Raw genomic sequence first — 20,402 nt, forward strand, 5'->3', positions numbered from 1 at the left:
GTACATCTCTTTGACTTGTCCTCTTCTAGCAATGAATCTTCTGATAGCGTTGAGGCACGCATCAGTGTCAAGTGAGGATGCAACTTCTAGATGTACGGCTCGTATGGCGAGACACGTAAAGATGACACCATATCTCTTTACTTGCCCTCTTCCTCTTTTCACCAAGAATGGGCCGAAGTAGTCGACGCCAACTCTTCTGAATGGAGGATCGTCAGGTAGGACCCTGCATTTTGGTAGATCTACCATGAGCTGCTTGCCAGCGGTTCATTGTAATTTTTTACAGGTGACGCACTTGGACAAGAATCTTCTAGTGGCTCCATTTGCTCCAGGGATCCAGAATCTTTGACGCACTTGAGCCAACATGTGATTCCTTCCGGCTTGAGGTGTGACGTCATGAATGTGACCCAGAACAAGCCTTGTGATGTGCGAAACTCTAGGCAAGATGGCCTGTTGCTTGGAATCATCTGGCATAGCTGTTCGGCTCAACCTTCCTCCAACTCTCATGACTCCATCTTGGAGTACTGGATTCAGTTTGTAGAGTGAACTACTTTTCTTAACTCTCTGATGTTCCTTTAGCATTACCAAGTCCTTTATGAATCTTTGCTTTTGACAGTACTTCACAATTTCTGTTTCTGCTTTGGTCAAATCCTCACAGGTTAGGTGTGTTCCTTTGAAAGTTTTCTTGAACTGACTCATTCCGCTTTCTTCATTCAATGTGTTTCGTTCCTTTCTCTTTGCTTTCAGTTCCTTAAGCAAGTCCTTCAATTTCAGAAACCAGGCAACTGCACGTTTTAGCTTTGTCCAAGATGAGTAGTGGGTCATCAACTTGTCCGTTGCATTTTTGGGCTCTTGCGCCTGAATGAAATGCACTTGAGTTACTCTTTTGACCTCCGGATCGTCGATGTCCAGCATTCCGGGATCTGGATTCTTGGGCCACTGGTCTTGTGCGCAAAGCAAGAAACCTGGTCCTGAAAGCCAACTTTCATATTTCAAGAATGCCTCAACAGTCTGTCCTCTTGAGACGTGATCAGCAGGATTCAGAGTGCTATGGACATATCTCCACTGTGAAGTCTGAGAGTGCTCCAGAATTGCTGAGATTCTATTAGCAACGAAAGTCTTGAATCTTGTGCTGTCACTGCTCAAATTGTGAAGTTCCAGTTCAAGCTCTTTCCTCAGAAGCCTGTCCATCTTGGTTGCAATTGTGGCTGCAGTCAGTTCCATTCTCGGTATGGTTGGGGACTTCAAGGGCGCGACCCTTGCCTTTGCCATCATCAGGGTGGATTGTGCTTCGCAAACTGCATTCGCAGCAGTAAGTAGCTTGCTGTTCCATAGGCATCTTCGCTTGCGTCAGCAAAGTGATGTAGCTGTGCGAAGACTGGAGCACCAAACTGCTTTGACTTGATGCATCTGTCAACTCCAAATTTCTCAAGTTGCTGCAGACCTGAGATCCAGCTTTTCCAGCTCCTAACAATACCGTCTGGCAGGTCTTCGTCCCAGCTATACTTCTGCCGGCACAATTCTTGAAGGATTCTTTTGGCAGGCAGTACTACTGGAGCAAGAAAGCCCAATGGGTCAAAGATGGAACTGACAATGGAAAGAAGGCCTCTCCTAGTGTGTGGTCGATCTTTGAGATTGATCTTGAACTTGAACTGATCTGATTCAGCACACCACTGGATTCCCAATGCTCTCTCCATCGGCAAGTTGTCTTCATCCAAGTCCAGATCTTGAAACCCTTGTGCTCTATCCTCTTCGGGGATTGAGTTGAGCAACTTCCGGCTGTTGCTTGACCATTTTGTTAGTCGAAATCCACCTTTCGCCAACATGCTCCTCAAGTCAGCACAAAGAGCAATTGCTGTGTCTTCATCAGTAGTTGACTTAAGACAGTCGTCTACATAAAAATTTCTTTTTACTGTTTTGGCAGCCTCTTGACCAAATTCTTCCTCGAAATCTGTTGCACATTTCTGAAGCGCAAAGGTTGCAACACTTGGCTATGATGTTGCCCCGAAGATATGGACTAACATCTTGTATTCAACGAGCTCCTGCTTGTAGTTCCCATCATCCCACCAGAGAAACCTGAGGAGATCTGTATCTTCATTGCTGACTCTGAACATGGCCTCCACGTCAGCCATAACTGCCACAGTTTCTTGCTGGAACCTCATGAGGACCCCCATTAGCGAGCTTGTTAGGTCCGGTCCTTGCAGGAGCTGCTGGTTCAAAGATGTTCCCTGGAAGCTTGCTCCGCAGTCAAAGACAACACGCAATTTTTACTTGACTGGATGTCTGACTCCATGGTGAGGCAGATACCAAGTTCGCCCCTCAGTTGGCTGGCATTCAGCACTGTTGAGCTTCACTGCATAGCCTTTCTTGAGGAGGTCATCCATGAATGTGGCATATTCCTTATAAAACTTAACATCTCTAGAGAATCTTTTCCGCAAATTCAGCGCACGTTGCTCGGCAACTGATCTGTTGTTTGGCATATACAATGACTTGTTCCTCACCGGAATACAAACACTGTAATGACCATCCACAAGTTTTGTTAATAAACTGGTGATCATTCTTGGACATTTCGATGTCCTCATTTTGTCCAGCATCAGGGAAGTCCTGCTTGAACTGCAATTGCCAAAGCTCTTTTGATTCGGCTACTGAAATTCGATTTGCGGTGACTTCTGTCATTTTGTTTGTCTCTATTATATTACTTCCACCTCTCAGTGGTCCGTTTATCGTCCAGCCTAATACTGTTCTCACGGCGTATGGTCTATTGTCCACGCTGCTGACCACTTGTAGTGGCTCCATCGCCTTGGGAACGTTTGCTCCTATGAGTAATCCAACCTCCACTTGGACAGTGGGAAGTTTCACCTCTTTTAGGTGAGGCCAATTGTTAACATCCTCTTGGCAGGGGATGTTATCTTTGGTTATAGGGATGGTTTTCTGCGAAAACACCTCTGGAAGTCTGATAAACCGGTTACCATCCAAGCTACTGATTTCAAGTCCAGTCACAATACAAGTGTTTACGACAGACTCATTTCCCATGGTTCGCAACAAGATGCTTGTATTGTGTCCATTCATACTAAGCTAGTTTATCAGTGACTCTGTGGAGAAAGTAGCTGAGCTACCTGGATCCAAGAATGCATATGTTGTCACTACCTTGGTTCCCTTTTGTGCTTTGACACACTGGAAGAACTGAAAGAGTACAATTTTCCTTACCGGCCCCTGTGACGCCAAAAGTTTCCATCATTTGTACAAGAGCACTTGATACGGATTGTTGTTCATGACTTTCTTTTGTTGTTTCTTCCCTGTCTTTAGTGTTCATGTGCAGGAGTGTGGGATGGAGTCGAGAGCATTCTTGACACTGAACTTTCTCTTTGCAGCTGCTACTCATGTGACCGTGTTTCAAACATGCAAAACACAGACCTTTGCTTCTCAAAAAGTCAATCTTTTCTTTGTGTGGCTTGCTCTTGAGTTTTCTGCAGACGGTGAGGCTGTGTTGCTCTCCTTTGCAGTAAACACAAAACATGGTTTGCTTCATTCGGTAAAGTATAATACAAAAGTTCACTTTTGTTAAGCTGTTAAGCAACCTTTTGGACCATAGCCTATTGAGTTATTCAGTTGAAATGACTGATTACTTCAATTGCCTGTACGACAGCGCTCCGCCTATCAATAAAAAACTATCATTCTGTTCTTTCTATGATAGCTATTCACTTTAGCCTATCTGGTCCTTGAAGACCTGTAGTGTACGAACTCATTCCAATGGAAAGGCAAATTAAACATCCATTCAATCACTACATTACACGCAACTAGCTAGCCACAGAAAGGTTCTGCTTGACCATCTAATGTTAGCAAGCTCTCCTCAGCAGTAATAATAGCATTGTTACTGCTGTAACTACATGAATAATGAACGAAAGACTCAGATCTGAAGACCCGTAGTTATGATTCATGAACGAATCAGTCATTCCTACACTGAGAATATGAAAGGGTCATGTGACAAGTAAACAAGAGACTCATACCTGAAGACTCGTAGTTGTGATTCGTGAACGAATCAGTCATTCCTACACTGAGAATAAGCAGTAGTCATGTGACAAGTAAACAAGAGACTCATACCTGAAGATTCGTAGTTGTGATTCGTGAACGAATCAGTCATTCCTACACTGAGAATAAGCAGCAGTCATGTGACAAGTGAACAGAAGACTCAGACCCAAAAGACCCATTCATGAATGAGTCTGAGGCTGTAGCTGTCACAATTCAGATGAACAAAACGAGTGGCGCGCATGTGCAGCCCAGGGTAAAATGAACGAATCACTAGATGAGATGACTCGTTATTCCCGAGTCATACAAAAGATAAGTTCAAAATGAACGAATCGTTCACGAACAACCGCTCACTCGTCAGAAGTTGCAAGCAAACTCATGAAAGACAAAACTTGGTTGAACATTAAAACATAATTCACTTGCATTAAGGTATTCATCGACATATTTCCCAAGGTTGTATGCTCAGTTGGTTCAGTTGTTCATGTTACAAAGCTTACTCTTGAAAAGCTGTTAAATTTACCTGAATAATAAAGACCAATATATTATAGACCCAAATAATAGAGACCACTATGCACACAGATGTGTACAACTTGCAGACTGCTTAGGAAAAATTGTAGCTGCAATCGTAAATTTTACAGCCATTTAAATTGGGCTTGAACAAATAGGTAGCAACTTCAATACCAGCAGCTAACGGTTTTGCTTGTGTAATCTGGCCTCCAGTGTTTGAGTTACTCCATAAAATCCTGCTCAGCCAGTTGTTAACCCATGTTAATATTGCAAAACCGCATATAAATCCCCAGCTGTTGGTAGTCCAATATCTTTTTGGTTTCATGATTTGATTTATATTGATTTGACTGTCACTCCCTCAAACAATCACCAAGGTAGGCAAACAGCTAATGAGGAGCTATGTGTGCAAGTGCATTAGACCAGTGCCTTAACATAGCAAAATACACATCAGCCTACATAGCCTACATATCAGGAATTTTTAATCAGGGTGCCCAAGAGTTCCGTCACATCAGGTTAAAACATTTTAAATATGTCCATGAACAATAACTTACCCAATAGGTTTCTTTACAGACAAAGCGCCTTGCAAGCAGTGGCGGATACAGAGAGTGGCTGATGGGTAGGCCTGGAGAAATCTGAGAGGGCCTAAGTTAAGCTCATCCCCACACGTTTCCACAGCTGTCATCGTTGTGGTGTCCCACGTAAAAATCAGATTAAAAACTAAAAAAGGAAACCGTATTGACCTGACCTTCCTCCAGACGTTTTTTTTTTTTTTTTTTTTTTTTTTTTAAAGAAAACGGGTCAGTGATAGCTGTTTAGCCACAGTTACACTGAACAATTGCCAAAGCAGCTGCTACGCAAAACTCAGACAGAACTACTGGCGCGAGTTAAGGTTTAAATAACGTAATGTAGCCCGATGTCAGTCAACAAATGTGAGCGAGGAAATTCTGAATATTATTGTTATTAATACAGAATTCTAATGATTCCCAAGGCAAAACAATTCACTTTCACAGTAGTTAGTGAAAATAAAAAAAAATGTAAACTTAAAAAAAATTGTATTATCAAAAAATATTTATTTTCATGAATCTGAATGGGTGGGCCAGCTGTCAATTTGAGCGGGCCTGGGCAAACTCCAGCCTACCCTTAGATCCGCCTCTACTTGCAAGTTCACTCCAAAGGATATAATAAGCAGGATCATGAGAGAGTTTATGACTGATGAAAAAGCCAAAAGAAAGCTGGAAACTTCATTCACGCTCTTTTGCAGTTCGTGGATGACCACAAATATGGTGGTGGTGTGGAGAGTTACTTCCCTCAGTCCAACTAACAAGTTTTATCCCTACAATTGGCCTGCCTCTCCCCGGTGCTGTGCTTTGTATTTTCAGTGTCCCCCATTTTTCTGTTATAATGCAACACTGTTTTCAGGAAATTGAGCTTTGTAACTTTTGAAAGACTATATTATCTCTCTTGGTTTTTTATGGTCAAATGTTGTTAATAAACAGTGGGGATTCTTGAAACCACATTTCAATCATTTTCTGACTTACTCAAGAGAGGAAATCCTGATTGGGAAAACCCTGAAAAAAGAGCTTATTGTTTCCCTGGGGGAAACTGCAAGGCTGCAAGAACTGGATCTGGAGATGGCAAAGGATCTGTCAGTGGTCAAGACTGGCCATTCGGCTACAGAACAGAGGCTGCCTCTGAAACAAACTCAGTTACAGATCTTGGAGGAGATGGCTCTAGAGCATGCTCAGAAGAAGATTCTATAAAAGACTAAGTGACCATCTCCAGAGCTGAAGTAGTCTTCAAACAGGCTTTGAGGCAGGAACAGGCTCAGGACTGGATTCAGGAACAGGCTTCAGGCCAAGAACTGCATTTAAAGCTGGTGCAGGCTGTAGACAGGCTTAGGAACAGGAAAGGCTACCACAGCAGGCTCAAGAATGCACAGTAAAATTCTCAGAGTTCATTTTCCGGTGTTAAGCAAAAGTGTTAAAAATAGAATTGAACTGACACTGCAAAAACATGATTTAACACTGAAAGGTCTCAATTGAAAAAGAGAGTTGGTGTCATTGACACGTGTTGGCGATTAAACTTGTACTACAGAGTTATGAAACCAGTGTAGCAAGTAGATAACACCTTCTAGTGTTAAGCAGAGTTTATTTTTAACACTTTATCTGAGTTGTATTATTAACACTTTAGGAAGTGTTAAATTAACACTGCAAAGATTGGGACAAACACCAGCATAATGTTAAAATGAACTCTCTCAGAGTAGATTTAACACTATAGAATTTGCTGTGTGGTCTCAGTGGTAGGTGCTGGGAAAGTGTCTATTTCTGAAACTTGAGCCTCTGAGAAAGCAGTTTCAACAGCTGGAGCCTAGAGATGAATCTGTAGATGAATCCAATAGCAAGAACCTCAACTGAGGCTGGAGGGACTGAGACAGAAGCAGAGACCTGTGGCCTCTCGCAGACAGGAGCAACAGACTCCACAACTGGGCATGACTTCAGCCTCTGGCATCACTTCAACTGGAACAGACACTGAGGCAGTTTGTGAGAAAACACGCCCTCTAAGGCTGGCTCCAAGGACTTAGTTGAAGCACCTCCACTGACGTTCAACACCACTGAAGGTAGCAGAACAGAGGAGACAATGGAGATGAAGAAGACTCAGACTGAGCAGCCTTGGCTTTCTGTAAGGAATGAGGAATCTAGTTGACCTCTTTGCAGAGACTTATGAAACTTTTCAGTAGTTGTAGTACGCTGGCAGTTTGTTTCCAGCTTCTCTAGATGTTTTCACATATTGATGGTGTATTGTTTTAACTGGGGTGTTCATGTGTTGAGCTGACAGTATTTGTTGTTGGGATGTTCAGTCTTGTCATACTTTTCACGTGTTTAATTTTTTGTACTCTAAAATAGTATATCATTTAAGTGAGGCTAGGTTCTATGATGCCATGTACTATTATCAATGTCAAACGTACCCCCAAAACCCTCATCACAGTGAAAGGCTAACTGTTGGATTTGTCAAATGATTTAGTTTTCAGTCAGAGAATTAGGATATTGATTGTAATCCAGTTTAAATCTCAATGGGTCTCACGCTTTGAAAAAACGAGTGACACCTAAAGCAATATTAAAAAACTGATTTTTGTCTGTAGATACCATCAAAGGACTGTTGTCTTCTGTGTATATCTTTTTGGGATTTTTTTAATGACTTGTGTTCCAACTGTTTTTTATTTATCAAGTAGGTTTACTGTACCTTAGAATGGAATTATACAATTTGATCTTTCACTGACATCTACATTTAGAGTGGAATTACACAGTTAGATCTTTCATTTAATCTACATTTGTCTTGGTGCCACTCCTGCTAATGCATATAGAAACCCTGTAAACACGTCACTATAAAACAGAAGTCACACAGATGAGCAACTGCTGTAAACAGATGTATCTTTCATATTAAAAATCCACTTTTTGAATGAGGTCTGTGTTCTTAAAATATGGAGGTAACTGTCAGCAAAGGGAAAAAACCCCATGAAGATGAGCAATAATACACAGAGTCCTCTAAGATTATTTTCAGTTTTTCTTTCCAGTGGGTCAGATAAAGTTTTAAAAACTTAAAAACACTATATTTATGCTCTTGCTGAAATAATTTTTTATTTTATTCTTTTAGTTCAATGATTTTCAAAGCAATTACATTTCACTGAAAAGTGACTATACGTAAACAGTAATCACATGGGTAGCATAAAGGCATGAATAGGAAAATTGTTAGATTATGAAAAAAAGTTTGATCATAGAGAAACAGTCACCATCTGTCAACTAAGAAAAATACTTAATCACATTGTTTCCTGCAATACAATCGGATTACTTGATGAATTTATTCTTAAAAATGTAAACAGCGCTCCAGACTTGATTCTGAACTAGTTGAGATACAGTTAGGGGAAAGGCTGAATAAGTGCTTGAGCAGAAACTGAGCAGGAAGCAATTTTCAGCCAACATGTTTGAAGTCTTCGCACTCTGTGACATGACAGTCACACTCTTCTATGTAGTCGTAGCTGTGATTAATCGTTGTCCCGTTAGCGCACGTCATCTCCACCTGCTTCTTACTGGTCCTGAGCTCACGACAGCAGGAGCATTTATGCATCACTCTATTAGCCTCCATGGAGTACCTTCAGAAGGACACAGTGGATTAGAGGAAGGAAATCCGTTTACAGTATCAGCTCCATCTTACTCAAATATCCTAGACTATGAGCAGAGAAACCTTCCTCATAAAGAGATGAACTGCATGCAGACCTTTGCTCTAAAGCCTTCTACAAACATGAAGTTCTTTGGACTCCTCAGAAATATCGTGTGGCTCTCTGGAAAGAGTGTTCTCTATAGGGTGTGGTAAGGTTAGTGTGTGGCTGTCTATCAGTAATTAAATAGTTTTGACATCTTAAGTCTACAGCAGCAAAGATTCTTACATGGAGTAGGTGTCACAGTATCCTGTACATGAGGCTATCTCCACTTCTCTTGTGGAGTTGCAGTCATTGACCCGTAGGTAGCTTGTTGTCTTGTCAGCAGCACAAGTTGAAACTTTGCATGCTTTACAACACCCATCTTTATCCGTTGTCACTATCCCCTGTTGAGGTGAGAGACAGATTTTGAATTTTGTGTTTTTATAATGACAACAATAAAGACAGCAGACAGCTCGAGATACTGCTGTTGTTTTTTTTTTGTTTTTTTTTTTTGGTTGTTAGAAACAACAAACAGTTATATTGTCTCGTGTCACAAATTCTTTGAGTTCCAATTTGAGCTTTGCTATTCCAAAGAGAAACAGTTTACAACCCACCGGCAACACACACTGAGGGTCAAATTTACTCCTGTGTTTTCGTCTCTCGGCAACAGGGCAACACCATTCACCATAGGTTGTTGCATGATAAATACCTTAGCCAAACAGTAGCAGAGTCCTTTTTTAATATGTGATAGGCTGCCACATATCAAGAGCTGTGTGTTTGGCGCAAGGTTTGGAGATGAAGAAAGTGTTCTTAGGGACTACTCACATGTTGGCAGCTTTCAGGGTCAAATTCTGGACAGGAGGGAATGATCTGAGTCACGATAAAGATATCATCAATGTGATCACACTTGTACTTTGTGCAGTTATCGTCTGGGGGCGACCAGGTCTGGTCAACCTAAAGATGTCATAGAAAACACAAAATCAAAAAAGAGTGATGAACTAATTCTATTTCTCATGAACAGGTGGTATAATGTAAAAGATATAGGACAGTTTCCTATGATAATATCACAGCTCACCTCAAGTATGTGTGTGACATTGTTTAATTCAAACACACAACTTGTCTGCACACATTCTCCACAACACTGTCCAGATACTTCCATGTATTTATAGCCCTGAGAAAAAGCCAAATAGGATTTATGTGCTGATTCTGATGCAAAATTGACAAAAAGCACAAAACACATAACATATTCAAAATGTACAATACCTTGTTGCAAGTTTTGTCACAGGTTTCTTGTTTGCAAGTAACTTTATGCAGTCCACTCTCTGTCTTCTCAGTCAGGCTACAGCTGCACGTCTCACATAAGTCACCGGGAACAGTCCTTCCAGGCTACAGAGAGCAAGAGAGTCAAACAAGGTCAACAAACCCCATTATGTATGAAAACATCATGTAATCTGACCTTTTCTACATTCATTTGGAGACTGAAGTCAGTCAACCATATAACTTAACTGTATGGTCGACTGATTTAACTGCACTGAGTAACAAGAAGTCGTAAAAACTCACTTCATATTCGGTGTCATTGTGCACGCACACAGGCTTTGGCACTGACAGAGGAGAAAATGATAAAATCATTAAACACGCGACAGGTATATAAAGGTGCACAGACCAGGACCAGAAAAGATAGAACACAGTTTTCCCAGACTAGGTTTCCAATTAATCTGTGCTATGGTCTATGAGGACCACAGTGTCTACAGTTATTTGTTCCAACCACAAACTCTCCCACTTACTTCCACTAAACACCTTGTGTCTAGGACTAAAGGGGTAATCAGATAGTAAACTGAAAAGGTATGGTTTGGACCAAAGACCTCTAGACAATGTCAGCCTTATGGACTGGAGTTTTACACATGTGTTGTAAGGCAATGAGGAGATGCTTGAGATCAGAAGTGGAAAGGGAAAGAGGAACTCACAGCATTTATATTTCAGGCAGCACTCTGTCTCAGAGTTGATCACAGTCAACTGAAAGCCCACATCACATTTTATTTCATCCGGACAGGAAGTTCGGATACACACTGACATAGAATCATTTCTGCATTCGCACTGATAACAGCCATCAATCCACGAATCACCCGGCTGCCAGAGAAAACACAGAATTAAATAAAGCACGTAAAGAAATCAACACTTGTAAAAGGGATAAATTGTCTATACTCTGCGGTGTCACAGATATCTTACCTCTTTCGGCACATCATAAGAGTCTTTACAGCCTAAAAAGTGAAAAATGGTTGGATAAATAAATGAATAAATGCTTGATTACACCTCAAGTTTGAATGCATTGCATTCTGATAACTATTATGGGAACTAGTTTAACCTGTACATTTGATTCATACCTAAGGATACCACAGCTAACCAGCAACAGGAAGGGAGACAACTCTCTCTGCAGTTCAAACTTGTTGCAGAACTGTGTTGTTGCTACTTTTACCACTTATAACTATTTGTGTGAACATGTTGCAGATTTTTTTTAATGCTGCTAATAACGTTTTATTTTTAATATTTGTTTGTTTTAGACCCCTTGTCTTCAAAAAATTTTGAATTTAAAAAAGTTAGGTTTCAGAATTACCATTTGAATTGAATAGGTTGCACTGAATATTTTCAACCACCCTCACATTTAAAAATGATCTCATTTATATTCCTGTACCTAGTTCATCTGTTTATTTCAGTCCTCTGCATCAACTATCAATAGTCCACTCTACCTGCTATAAACACATACTTGGCTAATCTCATTTGTAAATTGAATAGAGTCAGCATTGGCTATTAGCTACTTGCCCCTAGCAAGACTAAGTAGTATGAACTGACAGAGTTAAGAGGCAAAATGACTGACAACCAGCAATTGTAATGGGAATGCAGCCAATTATAATGATTTAACTTTAGTATTTTTTTAAAACCGCGTTTCAAGTCTACCTATAGTTCATATCACAACAACAAAAAAAGAACTCACATGTTGTAACACATTTGTCTGAGGAGGAGTCCTGGAGCACAGTTCCCTCCGGACAGAAACATCCCTCTGCCGTCCCATTGCTTGATGCATACTTCTCATTGTATCTGTATTACCCAAAGCAGCACAGTACATCACAGCTGAGTGTGCAATTTTTCATCTATCATGACTACGATGTCTATCCAGAGGTTTGATCTGCTGTATTATAGGTCAATCTGTTGTTCCAATAACATGATGTGTTTTGCCCTCTGTCATTTAAATGCTTTTACATAAAACAGCAAGAGGTAAATGAGAAAAAGGGGTACGTTAATGGACAATGAATCCTGGACTGGCTTTAGATTATTACTGATTTTTCTGTTACCGTTTATTGCAGGTTGGTTCCACTTTGGGCCCACATGGCTTGTACACTTTGCCCTCTGAACATGTGAAGGCTGTTCAATAAAGAAAGACTGAAAATGAGTGACTAGACAATGTGCCAGTAAACAGATGCAATCATATGACTAAATAATGATATTTATTTGAACAGACTGTTTAAGGTTTCATAGGGTCAAGTGTTATGGTCTTTCAGACGAAACTTACGACACTGCCCGTTTGTTGACTTTCTCCAGTCTATACATAGTGGACACGCTTTTGCATACATCTCCAGCACAGCGCAGGCATCACATGTATGGGTTTCATCATGTAAGCAATTCTTAATGTAATCCTCTGGTGAGACAATTTCGTGGCACTCTGCAAATACCCTTCAAGCATAAATAAAGCAAGGGAAAGCTTTGTATTAGACATGAATGCAGTCTAAATGGTTAAATACGCTCCACAGTAACAATAAAAGAAAAGCAAACATGTGTTTTCTCCTCAGGGAAGTGACACTCAGTTTAAATTATCTGAAAATAAACACACAAATGAATATGTCAGAACATAAAATAAACATACAAATGCATTCCACTACTATTTGAGGATCAGCAATACAAGCCTATAGAGAGCAACAAAACTAAGAGCTAGTTGGTAGGTGAAAACCCCTCCAGGTCTCTCAGGCTACTATGGCATTGGCAGTAAATAATACTAACAAATCATTTGCCTTACTCATTAAGTATGGTTTTGCAGATTGGATCCTTTGGCACACAAGGAGGTGGAGTGGGTAGAGGTTTACAGTCTGTACCATTTACTGTCCAGGACCCCATTTTGGAACAGGATCGATCAATTTCACCACTCGGCAGTTTACAGTCATTGTCTCGATCGTTGTCACACACACCTTTGCAATAAAAAAGGAGCAAATTGTCAGCGAACACACATCATGCACAGATATAATCAATAAGCCAAAGTGCTGTGGGTGGATGTCGTGAGACAGCAATGGACAAATACATTCTGCTCATGTGTCAGGAAAGTATTAAGCTCAGTTGGGCATCATTTAAATGGGGTAGTTTGAATCATAAAATTACTAATCTAAGATACCTTCACAAGGAACGTAACTATACATAACTATACACTGAATGTTATTTACGATAGCATCACAACAAAATTTAAAAAAATTTAATATTAGTCTCAATGAATGTAAATACTGTACAAGAGGCCTTATGGGAATTAATTTCAAGATAACACTAGAATGAAATGAGACAGAGTTATTATCAGTGTTACTATGGTGATTATTGTAGCGTTTGTTATTATATAGTTATGTGCTACATAGCAAATCAATGTTTGATGATCTCTTAGCAGGACTTACCACATTGTCCCTCTGTGCTGCCATTGAACAGAGAGAATGGCAGGGTCACAGAAAACTGCGTCTTTCTGAATGCCACCTCAGCTCTGATTGCTAAGATGTTTATAAACACCCAGAACCCTGATGTGGTGATGGTAAATTCACCATTGTCAAATGTATGCTCCACCTTCTTACCGTTTACATATACCTTTCAAACACAAATAAGATATTCAGGTTATGAGTTGCTTCACACGATTCCAGTTGAATTCCAGTTGAAGTCTCTGTGGCTTACTGATGAAATCTATTAGGGAATCCCCAATATGAGGAACTAGCAGCAGTTTCCAAGATAAATGCAGGATACATTCAGTGTAAAAATGCTTAAAAGCATTTCATTGATTACCACAATAAAGAAACATAAGTTAGTTATTGATTATATTTAAGTGGAAAATATTCTTACAACTGCAATAGACCAAATGAAGCTACTTACCAAATTTACTTCTGAATTGTTTGAACTCGTTAGCACCACTTCATATGACTTATAATATACAATCAAAGACAGAGGACAACTTCCATTACCACCACACATGGTGTTTGAGAGATGGACAGCAAAGTTGTACTTTGAAATAATCTCTTTAACCAGCACATAAGTACAATCTCTTTTGAAATTATAAGTCCGTCCATCAAATGTGATATAATGTTCATCTCCATATCCAGAGCATTTGCCTACAAAAAAAAAAAAGTAAGACATTTTTAAGCTGTTTATTACATCAAAACTACATGACAATGCACAATGTTTATCATGTCAAAGGCAGAGTTTCTCTATGTAGTTGCGTACATGTGGAAGGACATGACTCAACTTACACTGACACACATAGTTATAACAGCAACGTCTTTCATCATATACTTCCACTGGGAACAGGTTGTTTGTACACTTGGGCTTCACTGTTTGCGGACACTGTAATTGTAAGATATGAAAACAAATGAAACAAACAAAATAATGCATAAATAAATGAGGTTCAAGCGCATGAATCTGATTATTGGAGACATTTGATCAACCTGATGTGGTTACCTGTTTGGATGTATTGTATTGACAGGGCATTTCTGTTGTTGGTGAAATAGTGCTTTCTGTGGACGTTGAACTTGACGTGATTGTTGTAGTTGTAGTAGTTGTTGTTGCAGGACTTTCTGTAGTTGTTGTGGTTGTTGTTGTGCTGACTGTTGGTGTTGCTGTTGAGGTTCCTGTTGTGGTTGTGACTGGGGTCTCTGTTGTTGTAGTGCTGGTTGTGGTTGATGTGGGGGTTGGTGGGCTAACTGTGGGAGCTGTGGAACTTCCAGATGTTGTGGGACTTCCTGTGGTTGATGTGGTGGTCTCTGTAGTTGTTGGGCTTTCTGTTGGTGTGGTTGTAGTGGTAGTGGTGGGAGTTTCTGTGGTTGTGATTGGAGTTTCTGTCGTTGTTGTAGTGGTAGTAGTTGATGTTGTAGTTGGTGTTCCTGTTGTTGTTGTGCTTACAGTTGTTGTAGTTGTTGTGATAGGAGATTCTGTAGGTGTTGTTGGTGTTGTGGTGGTAGGAGTTTCTGTAGTTGTTGTGGTTGTTGTTGTGCTGACTGTTGAGGTTCCTGTTGTGGTTGTGACTGGGGTCTCTGTTGTTGTAGTGCTGGTTGTGGTTGATGTGGGGGTTGGGGGGCTAACTGTGGGAGCTGTGGAACTTCCAGATGTTGTGGGACTTCCTGTGGTTGATGTGGTGATCTCTGTAGTTGTTGGGCTTTCTGTTGGTGTGGTTGTAGTGGTAGTGGTGGGAGTTTCTGTGGTTGTGACTGGAGTTTCTGTTGTTGTAGTGGTAGTAGTTGATGTTGTGGTTGATGTTTCTGTTGTTGTTGGGCTTACAGTTGTTGTAGTTGTTGTGATAGGAGATTCTGTAGGTGTTGTTGGTGTTGTGGTGGTAGGAGTTTCTGTAGTTGTTGTGGTTGTTGTTGTGCTGACTGTTGAGGTTCCAGTTGTGGTTGTGACTGGGGTCTCTGTTGTTGTAGTGCTGGTTGTGGTTGATGTGGGGGTTGGTGGGCTAACTGTGGGAGTTGTGGAACTTCCAGATGTTGTGGGACTTCCTGTGGTTGATGTGGTGGTCTCTGTAGTTGTTGGGCTTTCTGCTGTTGTTGTTGTAGTGGTAGTAGTTGATGTTGTGGTTGGTGTTTCTGTTGTTGTTGGGCTTACAGTTGTTGTAGTTGTTGTGATAGGAGATTCTGTAGGTGTTGTTGGTGTTGTGGTGGTAGGAGTTTCTGTAGTTGTTGTGGTTGTTGTTGTGCTGACTGTTGAGGTTCCTGTTGTGGTTGTGACTGGGGTCTCTGTTGTTGTAGTGCTGGTTGTGGTTGATGTGGGGGTTGGGGGGCTAACTGTGGGAGCTGTGGAACTTCCAGATGTTGTGGGACTTCCTGTGGTTGATGTGGTGGTCTCTGTAGTTGTTGGGCTTTCTGTTGTTGTGGTCGTAGTGGTAGTGGTGGGAGTTTCTGTGGTTGTGACTGGAGTTTCTGTTGTTGTAGTGGTAGTAGTTGACGTTGTGGTTGGTGTTTCTGTTGTTGTTGGGCTTACAGGTGTTGTGATAGGAGATTCTGTAGGTGTTGTTGGTGTTGTGGTGGTAGGAGTTTCTGTAGTTGTTGTGGTTGTTGTTGTGCTGACTGCTGGTGTTGCTGTTGAGGTTCCTGTTGTGGTTGTGACTGGGGTCTCTGTTGTTGTAGTGCTGGTTGTGGTTGATGTGGGGGTTGGTGGGCTAACTGTGGGAGTTGTGGAACTTCCAGATGTTGTGGGACTTCCTGTGGTTGATGTGGTGGTCTCTGTAGTTGTTGGGCTTTCTGTTGGTGTGGTTGTAGTGGTAGTGGTGGGAGTTTCTGTGGTTGTGATTGGAGTTTCTGTCGTTGTTGTAGTGGTAGTAGTTGATGTTGTAGTTGGTGTTCCTGTTGTTGTTGTGCTTACAGTTGTTGTAGTTGTTGTGATAGGAGATTCTGTAGGTGTTGTTGGTGTTGTGGTGGTAGGAGTTTCTGTAGTTGTTGTGGTTGTTGTTGTGCTGACTGTTGAGGTTCCTGTTGTGGTTGTGACTGGGGTCTCTGTTGTTGTAGTGCTGGTTGTGGTTGATGTGGGGGTTGGGGGGCTAACTGTGGGAGCTGTGGAACTTCCAGATGTTGTGGGACTTCCTGTGGTTGATGTGGTGGTCTCTGTAGTTGTTGGGCTTTCTGTTGGTGTGGTTGTAGTGGTAGTGGTGGGAGTTTCTGTGGTTGTGATTGGAGTTTCTGTCGTTGTTGTAGTGGTAGTAGTTGATGTTGTAGTTGGTGTTCCTGTTGTTGTTGGGCTTACAGTTGTTGTAGTTGTTGTGATAGGAGATTCTGTAGGTGTTGTTGGTGTTGTGGTGGTAGGAGTTTCTGTAGTTGTTGTGGTTGTTGTTGTGCTGACTGTTGAGGTTCCTGTTGTGGTTGTGACTGGGGTCTCTGTTGTTGTAGTGCTGGTTGTGGTTGATGTGGGGGTTGGTGGGCTAACTGTGGGAGCTGTGGAACTTCCAGATGTTGTGGGACTTCCTGTGGTTGATGTGGTGGTCTCTGTAGTTGTTGGGCTTTCTGTTGGTGTGGTTGTAGTGGTAGTGGTGGGAGTTTCTGTGGTTGTGATTGGAGTTTCTGTCGTTGTTGTAGTGGTAGTAGTTGATGTTGTAGTTAGTGTTCCTGTTGTTGTTGTGCTTACAGTTGTTGTAGTTGTTGTGATAGGAGATTCTGTAGGTGTTGTTGGTGTTGTGGTGGTAGGAGTTTCTGTAGTTGTTGTGGTTGTTGTTGTGCTGACTGTTGAGGTTCCTGTTGTGGTTGTGACTGGGGTCTCTGTTGTTGTAGTGCTGGTTGTGGTTGATGTGGGGGTTGGTGGGCTAACTGTGGGAGCTGTGGAACTTCCAGATGTTGTGGGACTTCCTGTGGTTGATGTGGTGGTCTCTGTAGTTGTTGGGCTTTCTGTTGGTGTGGTTGTAGTGGTAGTGGTGGGAGTTTCTGTGGTTGTGATTGGAGTTTCTGTCGTTGTTGTAGTGGTAGTAGTTGATGTTGTAGTTGGTGTTCCTGTTGTTGTTGGGCTTACAGTTGTTGTAGTTGTTGTGATAGGAGATTCTGTAGGTGTTGTTGGTGTTGTGGTGGTAGGAGTTTCTGTAGTTGTTGTGGTTGTTGTTGTGCTGACTGTTGAGGTTCCTGTTGTGGTTGTGACTGGGGTCTCTGTTGTTGTAGTGCTGGTTGTGGTTGATGTGGGGGTTGGTGGGCTAACTGTGGGAGCTGTGGAACTTCCAGATGTTGTGGGACTTCCTGTGGTTGATGTGGTGGTCTCTGTAGTTGTTGGGCTTTCTGTTGGTGTGGTTGTAGTGGTAGTGGTGGGAGTTTCTGTGGTTGTGATTGGAGTTTCTGTCGTTGTTGTAGTGGTAGTAGTTAATGTTGTGGTTTGTGTCTGTGTTGTTGTTGGGCTTACAGTTGTTGTAGTTGTTATGATAGGAGATTCTGTAGGTGTTGTTGGTGTTGTGGTGGTAGGAGTTTCTGTAGTTGTTGTGGTTGTTGTTGTGCTGACTGTTGAGGTTCCAGTTGTGGTTGTGACTGGGGTCTCTGTTGTTGTAGTGCTGGTTGTGGTTGATGTGGGGGTTGGGGGGCTAACTGTGGGAGTTGTGGAACTTCCAGATGTTGTGGGACTTCCTGTGGTTGATGTGGTGGTCTCTGTAGTTGTTGGGCTTTCTGTTGGTGTGGTTGTAGTGGTAGTGGTGGGAGTTTCTGTGGTTGTGATTGGAGTTTCTGTCGTTGTTGTAGTGGTAGTAGTTGATGTTGTGGTTTGTGTCTGTGTTGTTGTTGGGCTTACAGTTGTTGTAGTTGTTATGATAGGAGATTCTGTAGGTGTTGTTGGTGTTGTGGTGGTAGGGGTTTCTGTAGTTGTTGTGGTTGTTGTTGTGCTGACTGTTGAGGTTCCAGTTGTGGTTGTGACTGGGGTCTCTGTTGTTGTAGTGCTGGTTGTGGTTGATGTGGGGGTTGGTGGGCTAACTGTGGGAGTTGTGGAACTTCCAGATGTTGTGGGACTTCCTGTGGTTGATGTGGTGGTCTCTGTAGTTGTTGGGCTTTCTGTTGTTGTGGTTGTAGTGGTAGTGGTGGGAGTTTCTGTGGTTGTGATTGGAGTTTCTGTCGTTGTTGTAGTGGTAGTAGTTGATGTTGTAGTTGGTGTTCCTGTTGTTGTTGTGCTTACAGTTGTTGTAGTTGTTGTGATAGGAGATTCTGTAGGTGTTGTTGGTGTTGTGGTGGTAGGAGTTTCTGTAGTTGTTGTGGTTGTTGTTGTGCTGACTGTTGAGGTTCCAGTTGTGGTTGTGACTGGGGTCTCTGTTGTTGTAGTGCTGGTTGTGGTTGATGTGGGGGTTGGTGGGCTAACTGTGGGAGTTGTGGAACTTCCAGATGTTGTGGGACTTCCTGTGGTTGATGTGGTGGTCTCTGTAGTTGTTGGGCTTTCTGTTGGTGTGGTTGTAGTGGTAGTGGTGGGAGTTTCTGTGGTTGTGATTGGAGTTTCTGTTGTTGTAGTGGTAGTAGTTGATGTTGTGGTTGGTGTTTCTGTTGTTGTTGGGCTTACAGTTGTTGTAGTTGTTGTGATAGGAGATTCTGTAGGTGTTGTTGGTGTTGTGGTGGTAGGAGTTTCTGTAGTTGTTGTGGTTGTTGTTGTGCTGACTGTTGAGGTTCCTGTTGTGGTTGTGACTGGGGTCTCTGTTGTTGTAGTGCTGGTTGTGGTTGATGTGGGGGTCGGTGGGCTAACTGTGGGAGTTGTGGAACTTCCAGATGTTGTGGGACTTCCTGTGGTTGACGTGGTGGTCTGTGTAGCTGTTGGGCTTTCTGTTGTTGTGGTCGTAGTGGTAGTGGTGGGAGTTTCTGTGGTTGTGATTGGAGTTTCTACTGTTGTAGTGGTGGTAGTTGATGTTGTGCTTGGTGTCTGTGTTGTTGTTGGCCTTACAGTTGTTGTTGCTGATGTAGTGGTTGTGGTAGAGGTTTCTGTTGTTGTGCTTGGGATTTCTGTAGTTGTTGTGGTAGTGGTGGTTGTTGCTGTGCTTGGAGTTGTGGTGGGGGAAGTAGTGGTGCATGTATTCTCACAGCACTGAACCCGTATTTCATAATTGGAACACTGTGGTACAGGAGATTGATCTTGATTCCTACATACCAGACCGACAGACACATCGCATTGAACTGTTTGACCCGCCTGTTCGTATGGTATTTCTGTAGCCTTCATCCTACATTGAATGTTTGTAGGTTTCCTGCAAGGAATTTCCCCAGACTGTGCCAGATCTGAAATAGATTCAAAATCTCCTCCATTAGTTTGATTAGGATAGCTGTTGCTAATCCAGTCGGACCATGTGCACTTGGGAGAGCATGGAGTTGGAGAAATAGTCGTTGTGCTTCCCGTTGTTGTTGTTGTTGTGGTTTCTGTAGTTGAAGTGGTGGTGGTGGTGGTAGGTGTTGTAGTCGGGGTCTCTGTTGTTGTTGGGCTTGCAGTTGTTGTGGTAGGGGTTTCAGTGGTCGAACTTCCAGATGTTGTGGGACTTCCTGTGGTTGACGTGGTGGTTTCTGTAGTTGCTGGGCTTTCTGTTGTTGTGGTCGTAGTGGTAGTGGTGGGAGTTTCTGTGGTTGTGATTGGAGTTTCTGTGGTTGTAGTGGTGGTAGTTGATGTTGTGCTTGGTGTCTGTGCTGTTGTTGGGCTTACAGTTGTTGTTGCTGATGTAGTGGTTGTGGTAGAGGTTTCTGTTGTTGTGCTTGGGATTTCTGTAGTTGTTGTGGTAGTGGTGGTTGTTTCTGTGCTTGGAGTTGTGGTGGGGGAAGTAGTGGTGCATGTATTCTCACAGCACTGAACCCGTATTTCATAATTGGAACACTGTGGTACAGGAGTTTGATCTTGATTCCTACATACCAGACCGACAGACACATCGCATTGAACTGTTTGACCCGCCTGTTCGTATGGTATTTCTGTAGCCTTC

General features: G+C 42.1%; 2 protein-coding genes across 2 annotated transcripts; both read right to left on the minus strand.

The window, feature by feature from the left end:
* Window positions 1-264: 264 nt before the first annotated feature.
* LOC115826628 (uncharacterized) lies at window positions 265-1,269 on the minus strand. Its single transcript, XM_030790507.1, has one exon. It carries the CDS (start codon window positions 1,267-1,269, stop codon window positions 265-267), a length of 1,005 nt encoding a protein of 334 aa, XP_030646367.1.
* Window positions 1,270-8,496: 7,227 nt separating this feature from the next.
* LOC115826629 (mucin-2-like) lies at window positions 8,497-20,352 on the minus strand. Its single transcript, XM_030790508.1, has 13 exons — window positions 20,269-20,352; window positions 19,782-19,916; window positions 18,638-18,812; window positions 18,062-18,238; window positions 17,684-17,860; window positions 17,331-17,532; window positions 16,963-17,279; window positions 16,197-16,464; window positions 15,120-15,299; window positions 14,621-14,999; window positions 9,551-9,679; window positions 8,972-9,129; window positions 8,497-8,677 (listed from the first exon to the last, which is right to left on the minus strand). The coding sequence occupies exons 1-13, from the start codon at window positions 20,350-20,352 to the stop codon at window positions 8,497-8,499; spliced, it is 2,562 nt and encodes an 853-aa protein (XP_030646368.1).
* Window positions 20,353-20,402: the final 50 nt, after the last annotated feature.

Source organism: Chanos chanos, chromosome 13 (assembly GCF_902362185.1).
Source record: "Chanos chanos chromosome 13, fChaCha1.1, whole genome shotgun sequence".
Taxonomy (NCBI): Eukaryota; Metazoa; Chordata; class Actinopteri; order Gonorynchiformes; family Chanidae; genus Chanos; species Chanos chanos.